The sequence below is a fragment of the Thermobia domestica genome, chromosome 13 (assembly GCF_964235325.1).
Source record: "Thermobia domestica chromosome 13, izTheDome1.hap1.1, whole genome shotgun sequence".
NCBI classification, from domain to species: Eukaryota; Metazoa; Arthropoda; class Insecta; order Zygentoma; family Lepismatidae; genus Thermobia; species Thermobia domestica.
In genome coordinates, this window is record NC_137466.1 from 57,408,657 (window position 1) to 57,418,371 (window position 9,715).

General features: G+C 34.8%; 1 protein-coding gene across 1 annotated transcript; it reads right to left on the reverse strand.

The window, feature by feature from the left end:
- Nucleotides 1-3,306: 3,306 nt before the first annotated feature.
- LOC145667611 (uncharacterized) lies at nt 3,307-3,897 on the reverse strand. Its single transcript, XM_081735074.1, has one exon. It carries the CDS (start codon nt 3,895-3,897, stop codon nt 3,307-3,309), a length of 591 nt encoding a protein of 196 aa, XP_081591200.1.
- Between the last annotated feature and the right edge of the window lie 5,818 nt (nt 3,898-9,715).

Consider the following 9,715-nt stretch of genomic DNA (forward strand, 5'->3'; position numbering starts at 1 on the left):
AAGAATCGAATAAAACAAGAACAAAGACATATTAGAAACAGTACAGGAAGCAGTACGCTGATTTGTGGCTACCTTAAACTTTGTCTTAAGATAAGTGCTCTGCAAGTATTCGATCCCTGCGTAGGTAAAGCTAATTAGATAGTTGAACATTACTATCAATCTGGCTCTACTTTAACAGAAAACAACAATATTTATAAGCGTAGCAAAACTATTCTAATATACTTTTTCTTAAAATTGATTACGTGATTATATTACTAGTATTATGCTGTCTATTTCGTTGGGAGTTACTTAGGTGAGAGTTTATAGACTTTTATTCCCAAATAAGGTGGTGGATTGTAGAAGGTGTCCTTTCTTTATATATACGAGATTATATTTATAAAAGTCACTGAATGGCAGCTACGAAGGTTGGTACCCTGACGACACTTGCATTTCTAACATTTTAACAACCTACAACTAATAAGAAAATGGAACTTCTTAACACAGAAGTAAGACACTCTGGAATTTGACAGCGTTAAATAGTGTTAATGAGAGAAGACAAATAGATCTCGATATAAAGTTAAATAGTATTACGTACGTATACAAAACAAATTTTATGTATTTTATCTACTTAGAAAAAAAAAGAAGCAGAAGATGAAATCAAAGATATCAGACATTAGACTTTCCACCTGCTGTGAAGAATCCGCTGTATTGAAATTACGGAGAACAGAAAGAAAGCGCGAGGGAAAGTAACAGAATCAAAATACACTCGATTTTGGTTGTTTCTAGACCAGGCAAAGGCGAGAAGGTTTGGAGAAGGCGGGTGTGATAGAAAATCCCCTATATTCTGTTCCCCCAGCAAAGATGGTGGGCGTGTTCAAAGGCGTGGTTACGAAGTTGATTGGCTCCTAGCAGTAAGGCTTGTAGGCGGGCTGTAGCAGGCGGGTTTTCTTTTTCAGAGAGTTGTAGTATGACCTGTTTTGATTCATACACGCGTCATTATCACATCCAGCAGCCAGCTACGAAAGCAACATTCTATTACAATGTATACCCTACTAGAGAGAGAGAAAACTTACTTGATAGAAGTTGGTACGTAACAATTGGGAACGGAATGGCTAGCTAGAGACAAAATGAAATTAGTTTTTAACATCGGTTCTTACAAACAAGTTGTTAATATAATATAATTTTGTTATAAATTCAACACAGAGAAAGTTGCATAGCGAAATATTATAAATTTGTTTGCAACTATTTTTTGTTCCCTTTTGAAATAAAATAACTTGACACTGCAATTGACTTAGATTTCAGTATTGTTAACGCAGTCCAATAAAGAAATCACCATTTAGGCCTACTTACTGGTTCAAAAATTACTTAGTCTATTAGCACCTTTGGTATATGCTACCCAACTTCCGTTTGTGTTATGTGGGTTGCCTACATAATTTTAAAATGTTTCCTTTTTCTGATCATCAGAAAAGGAATTACTCCAAATTACATTTGTCAATACAACGAATGATACCTGGCTAATCAATATTTAATACTCTACTATGTGTACCATCGAATCTGTTTTCGTGGGTTACGTGTACCATCCGTAATACAAAACTTTATTCTTCTAGGAGTGCACATGAATTCAATAAATTTGAGGTTAGATTCTAGTAGGAATGGCCTCTTCACGAATCAATAACGGCTGCTTGAGAAATATAAATAATATTAATATCTAATGTTATTAACTAATGTTTATATATATATATATATATATATATATATATATATATATATATATATATATATATATATATATATATATATATATATACATTAGTTTCCAAGTCAATCAGCTATTAAATCACCATGGTTAAGCTGTATGAACATTAACCAATATGCCCAAGGTGCAAAACTTTATAATTGAATATCTTATAACTATTCTATCAGGCCTTGTTTGCATATTGTACTAATACACTGAGCAAGGCTATGTGATAATATGTAGAAAACAGTATCACGTAACAGTTTCAACACAATAACTGTGTCTTCATCTGACTTCCACTCCTTTTGCTGCTTGGGAGTTGGTCACCACTTATATACTCTCCGGAGATCAATTTTTAATTAGGCTCCGCCCCTTCATTAAAAAGTAACACTTGTGTAACTTTCGCTTTCACTTTCACTTTTTAGCTGCACACATGCCCAATTAAAAGTTTTTTTTTTTTTTTGCTGGATACATTCTGTCCTCTAATTATCCTTATTAATTTTTCCTCTTTTTTCTTCTTCCTTTTCATTTCTTCTTTAAGCAGAATCTTCTCCCACTCTTTATTTATCGAGAATCCTGAATTCCAATTCATCACCTTGTCTCCTGCCTTCAGAATTTCCCTGGCTTCCTTCCATTTTCTCACCAAAGTTCTGTTCTCTATTTCTATGACCTCTGCTCCTTCCCACCCTATCCTATGGTTTGTCTCTTTTTGATGCTTGTATATCGCATTGTTGTCCCTTTTCAATCTTACATTATCCTGGTGCTGTTTGATCCTGTCTTGCATTTTCTTTTCTGTTTCTCCTATGTAAATTTTGTTACCCTCCGCGCATCCTACTCTATATATTACCTCCCTTTGATCTTTGTCCGCTACTGCTTTTCTCTTGGTTCTTTTGACTAGTTCAATTATTCTGTTTCCTCCTTTCCTGTACGTCCTAATTCCTGCTTTCCGAAGCATTCTCTCTATTTTCTCTGTTTCTTTGCCTAGGTTTTCTATTCCAAACCATTTTTGTTCTTGTCTTCTTCCTCTTTCTTTCTCTCTCTTGCTATGTCTCTTGTGACCTTATCCTTTTCGTTGAATTCATTTCTCCTTAGTTGTGTCCAGAACTTCTTTAAATCTGTTTCACTCTGTTCTTCATTTGTGTTTAGGTCCCCTATTCTTTCTTCCATGTTCTCTATGAAATTCTTCTTTGTACCCTCATCCACATCAGTTCGTTTGTGGCAATACACTCCCGCTGTACACTCTTTTTGGTACCAGGATGTAATAAACTCTCCTCTTTCCGACTTCTTAATTTTCATATCTAAATAGTTTATCTCCTTGTCTACTTCTATTTTATTTTCTAGTCTAATCCCTTTCTTTTCATCTTCCAGTCCCTTATGAATTTCTTCAGTTGCCTTTTCGTTCCCTTCCATATTCCTAAACAGTCGTCCACATAACGGCAAAAAAGAAGCAGTCTTTCTCCTCCTCTTTCTATCGTCTCCTTTTCAAATCGATTCATTATTATATCTGATAGTACTGGACTCAAACAAGATCCTATATTAAGTCCTTCCTTCATTTTAACAATCCTGTCTCTGATTATGCAGTATCCATTCTCTCATAACGCCTCTAATCCTTTTCTTACCTTCTTACTGTTCCAGTTTTCTATTCTCTTTTCACCCATTTCCTCTTCTATTGTTCTCAATATTTCTTCTCTCTTAAGGCTCGGGAACATACTCTTAACATCTAGACTAAATAGCACTGTGCTCTCATTTCTTCTTCCTAATTTATCTATCATCCTCTTAACCTCTTGCGTATTCTCTTCTCTTCTACTTTCTTGTCCTTCTCTCACTGCCTCGGTTATCCTCTTAAGCTTTTTCTCCAACAGTTCTATCATATTATTTCTGCAGTTAAGCACCGGCCTCAACTTCACTACTTTTTTGTGGATTTTTGGAAATCCTTTCATCCTAGGTAGCTTTCCATCTTCTCTCACTAACCTCTTGAACCCTTTCTTTTTGCAGTCCTCTATAGTCTCTTTTTTCTTTATCTCTTCTTCTTGTCCTTTTTCCGTCACATCTTCATATGTTTCGTCTTTCAGATCTCCAAGCTTTTTTTCATACCATACTTTATCCATCACAACTATAGCTCCCCCTTTGTCTGCCTGTTCCACTACTATGTCCTTTCTCGTTCTTATCCTTTTGATTCCCATTTTCTCTTTGTCAGTCAGATTGCCTCTTTGTCTTCTTCATTTGTTATTTACTATATTTACTAGTTTCCTCCAAATTCTGTTCCTATCTTCTTCATCTTTTATTTCCTGAAGTGCTTCCTCTATTCCATAAACCGCTTCTTCCTTATCTACCTCCTCTTTTGAATTTATATCCTAGACTTAAAAAGTGCTTCTCTTCTTCAGTAATCTCAATATCTCCTATGATTACCACTCTTTTCTCGTCTATTGTCTCCTCTTGTTTCCAGCCTATTCTTTTACCTTCCTCTCTTAATCTTTCTTCTTCTTTTCTTCTGAAATTTTCCTCCCATACTTTCATGTCCTTTATTGTGAATTCTCTTGGAAAAATTGCTCAGACTTTCTTCTATTTCTTCTCTTTTGCTCTTATTTCTTTCCTTTATCTCGTTTATTTCCCTCTTCTTCTTTCTTATCTCGTTCCAAATTAATAACTTCTCCATTTTTTGAGTAGCTTTTTCCATCTAGTGGTCCTGCAATCTACCCCTTTCTTATTGACTCTTAATTCTTTGGACGTTACTTCTTCTTGCAAGCAGATTCTAACAAATTTAAGTTGTTCTTCTTTTTTGATCTCCTTCCTCTTACTATCCTTCCACTTGTCAATTTTCCTCCTCAGTTCCGGAAAATGTCCTATAAATATTCTATCAGGCCTTGTTTCCATATTGTACTAATACACAATAACAAACTGAGCAAGACTATGTGATAATATGTAAAAAAAAACAGTATCACGTGACAGTCTCAACACAATAACTCTGTCTTCATCAGACTTCCACTCCTTCTGGCTGCTTGGGAGTTGGTCATCACTTATATATATATACTCTCCGGAGATCAATTTTTAATTAGGCTCCGCCCCTTCATTAAAAAGTAACACTTGTGTAGCTTTCACTTTCACTTTCTAGCTGCACACGTGTCCAATTAAAAGTGTACTTTATTCGCTGGATACATTCTGTCCTCTAATTATCCATATTTCCCTTATTAATGTTTCCTCTTTCTTCCTTCTTCCTTTTCATTTCTTCTTCTTTAAGCAGAATCTTCTCTCACTCTTCATTTATCGACAATCCTGCATTCCATTGAGTATCTTTCTGGCTATTGTCAATCTGATACATGCATTATTTCATCTGTTGACTCACCTGTGCAGTAACCTCTTTTGTTCGACAGCAACAATTACGAGTATTTATGCATACAAATAAAATATTACCATAAGCAAAATTCTTATTAATGTTTATTCACTATACATTAATGAAGGAAAGATGGCAGTGTGCTTAAAAATCAAAACACAACAAATATGCTGAAGCTCAGTGAAAAGTATTTTCGTGAAATATGTCAAAGTTTTTGCCTATTTTGATATCACTTAATACAGGAGCTCCAATTTGAAAATCGTCGAGATTCTGAAAAGAGTATTAGATAGTTTCATTCTCATTGTCGAAACCAATATATAAAGATTAATGATTATCTGCAAGTAGATGAGCCTGCTGTGCAATTAAATATGTTTTCCTGGTTTGATAGCTTGCCTCGTATTCTCAACTTAACAGTACATAGAAATGTACAGTATTCTGGAAGCCCACTCCTGAGAAAGGACAAAATCCTGCCAATAAGTCTGACCGTTATCTTGTAAACAACAAGATCATAATAGTTCTGGGTTCGATGTTAAAGAGATTTCTCCAACATTTATACGTATCTGTCCCAAAAAAAACAAGTTTAGAATCTTTGATATGATTGCATATATTGTCAGACGTATAATCATGATTACCTATAGGATGAGCCATGGCGTTAAGTGTGACCCCTTAGATTTCCGAAAGTGGTTCAATTCTCTGAAATACATACAAAAACATATTAAGAGTAGATTTGCTTACCGTTCACTAAAGTATTAACACATGGTATTTATATTAGGTACCGTAGTACCAGATGCACATCCAGAAATTTTTGTTTGGAATATTTCAGTTTCGAGCCTAATATAGAAAGCATTAAGTCTAAATAATATCGTACTGGTGTCATTCTACACTTGAAGAAAAGATTAGGAATATTTAAATATGCCCACCTATTTGAACAGAAAAAATGGTAAAACTAGATTCTTCTTTAAGACAAGAAGAGCACTGATAAGAAAAGTAAGAGTTCTTCGCTAGTAAGTTTTATTAACAAAGTGTACGAATATATTAGTCTCGCCAAATTTTTGTTGAACCGGGAACAATTTGCAATGCAATATCAGTTAACGAGTTCTTATGGAAAAATACCAGAGGAAAACAATTGCGAATACTCTACCACTGACATATGGCCTCAATGCTGAAGTCGCCATTGATCCCCTTAGTCTACCACTCTCCGAGGTGGGGTAAGGCCACTATGGAAAATTTTTCAACATGGCTGCCACGCGATAATACTATTTGCGAAGTTTTACTTATGTGCCTCCTGTGACCCTCCTAATTAACATCGAGCAATGAGTAATACATTTTTATAAAGCTTATAGAATGTAGATTCAAATTATGTAACATTGATTCCCATTTTGCCCACCGACTAGAAGAAGAAGAAAAAATTAAAAAGTCACAAAAAACTCCATTCTTTCAGAAAATATTTCATCTCTGACAACACTATGAGTACAGCAGCGGAACTAAAAATTCATTATTACATACCTTGCATATTTGAGTGTATGATGGACAACAGCCACTGAGATCTAGACCGAAGAAGGTGTCCCAATACGGGATACCCTTTATAGGCTGTATCACCGATTTTAATATAGGAAATAGACCATTATATAAGAACGTCTTGCGACCCACGACAATCCTAACTACCACAATGCAATGACGTACCTCGTTGTAAAGCTTATAGTACGCAGATTTCAACTATGTACAATTGATCTCTATTTGATCTCCCGGATAGAAGAAGGAGAAGAAAGTTGTAAAATTACAAAGAAGTTATTTAGTTATCGATTTATTTATTATTGAAAAATTACAATTGCTGTATACGCATGCTGTATCACGGATTTTACTGGAGGAAGTATACCATTATATGAGAACACCATGGAATGTAATAGTTGTTCTCATTTATTCCGTCTGGAAAATTGAGTAATAGAAGTAGAATATGGGCCTTAACAACCTAACAAATTTAGGTAGAAGAAAACACTGAACCGCGAACTTATTGTAATGTATAATTTAGTGTTGACTTTTTAATGAAAAAATACCTTAGAGAAACGGTGTTGAAAAGTCTACCACTCTCCGAGAGTGCATAGATCCGCTATGATGAATTTGCCAATATGGGCGCCACTTTCCTAATATGTTGATTTCATTATACCTAGATACGTTGAGGATTGTTCAATATTTTGAACCTTATTCTTTATATCAATTGAAAGCAAACTCTTAAACAAGTTTTTTAAAGATATTTTTATTACAATATTTTTTCCATGGTACACACTACAGTTTTATATCAAGTACAGTGTTTAATAGTTTCCGTATGTTAGAAGTTACTTGCATTAAAATGAATGTATGCTACACAAGTTAACCTATATGCATTATAACGAAATACTTTGGATAGATTAATAATTACCTGCACCTTGGACAGAAAGTGCTCATACATAAGCAATATACTTAATAGAATGTTAATTTAATAATAACAAAAGAAGAATGTTTTTAATATATGTAAAAAAATATATTATGGGATAGTGTTATGTAGTTAGTTGCTATGTAATTGTTTATGGATACCTAATCATCATGTCTGTGTGCATGACAGTTTGAATAAAAATACATAAAAGTGTATCAACTAATAAACCATTTGATACCGTTCATCGACTTTATAATTCTGATAGAAAAGGTGAGAATAATAGTATATATAATTATTAAAGATATTTTTACATGCAAACTATTACTACCACTCGAGATTCATATATCAACGATCGAACCAGGTTGACGACTACCCTTGGTGAGTCGTTATAAAAATATTGGTTTACCTCACCCGGGAGTTTTCATAAATTCATATCCCGAAGCAAAGTAAGGGTGAATTTACTTTTGTAATAAGGTTAATGAATACAAATTCCACCAGACTAAGAAGTGGTAGAATAATCATAAGAAAAATGAATGGTGAGGCAATTGAGAAAGAATCGAATAATAGTGACGACGGTGAACATAGTGTAGCACCAGGAATGACATCAGAAGACCGAATCTTGCTTGCCTTACAGCGACAATTGATTCAGATGTCTACCGAATTAAAGCAGACGATAGAACAAAAGTCCGAAGAATCTAACAAGCAATACGAGGAGTTAAAGCAGACGATAGAGCTTAAGTCCGAAGAATCTAACAAGCAATACGAGGAGTTAAAGCAGACGATAGAGCTTAAGTCCGAAGAATCTAACAAGCAATATGAGGAATTAAGTAGACGAATGGAACAGAAGTCAGATGAAACGAAACAGTCAATTGTCCAGGCGATGAATGACATCACCTCGCAGTTCGAGGAAAAGTTAAAAAGAATATCCGAGGATTGTCAGGATAAGCACAACCACCAAATCCAAGAAATCAGTGGTGTAAAAAAGGATTTAGAAGTAATAGAATCTTCTGTTCAACAGCAAAACATTCAGGTCATCAATAATTCTAACAACATACGTGCAAATACGCAATTGATAGCTACTCTACAGGAAGAAATTAGAACGCTACAGGCTAAGGACAACACATACCACAATAATATGGGTAGTGATCGCTTGGAGTTTCCCCACTCACCAGAGATGACTTCGCCTTCACCTGTGTCTGATGAGGATATTATTTTGGAAGAAATTCATCCGAAGAGGACAGATGGGCGGAAAAGGGATGGTGCAACGATACATCACGTCATGGATAGGAATTGTCACTCAATAAGTACACGGAATGATAAAAGGAAGGTAAAATTAAGTGTTAAGATGAGTGAAATACGGGCTATGAGTAAATTCAGTGGTAAATGTAATGAGAACGCTACTTCTTTCCTGGAAAAATTTCAGGACGAATGCAATATAATGTGTATAGATAGATCACAATATATGAAATTAATCCCTCATGTATTACTCCCACCATGTTCTTTATGGTTTAAAGCCGTACGTGATCACATCAATACTTATGAGGAATTCAAAGCGGCATTGATCGCGAATTATGAAAATGACCTTTTGCTTGCAAATCGAGATGCCACCATTAGAAATCAACATTTCAATCCTCGTTTGCACAAATCTGTTGTAGAGTTTGTTGTAAATACATACAACGAATTAAAAGTCGTTAATCCCTTGCAATCGGAATCTAGAATAATAGCATCGATTCGAAATTTGCTCCCATTTAAGTTACAACAGATCTTGTTTTCTACACAGTGTATGAGTTTCAACCATTTATTAATGCTTGTCCAATGCTATGAAACTCAATACCATGCTATGAGTCAACAAGCAGGAGTAGGTAAAAATAAGAATAATTCAGATCATTTTGTACCTGTTCGGAATCTAAATATCAGAAGTGTGAACGATACGGAACACAACCTAAGCCGAGTGAATTCTAGCAATCAAAACGAGCAAAATAGACAAAGTTACGTAGGGAATACGCCTAACCTAATTAATCGTGGTAATCCTGATGTCAGATCACCCAACAGAAGTAGACTTAAAAGCAATCGGAATATAGGGCGAAATTACAGGAATACAACAAGCTACATGGATAGACATAATTGGAGGTCAAGAGATGGCACTTCGTATCAAAATCAGAATCACGATGAAATACATGTACAACATATTGTGGAACCTAATCATGATTGTGCAGTACAATGTACTTTATTAGAATCATGTGCAAGTATGAATGTAAGC

Bases quoted from the DNA above. Each gene is read 5' to 3' on its own strand.
- LOC145667611 (XM_081735074.1), bottom strand. From the start codon at position 3,897: ATGGGAATCAAAAGGATAAGAACGAGAAAGGACATAGTAGTGGAACAG.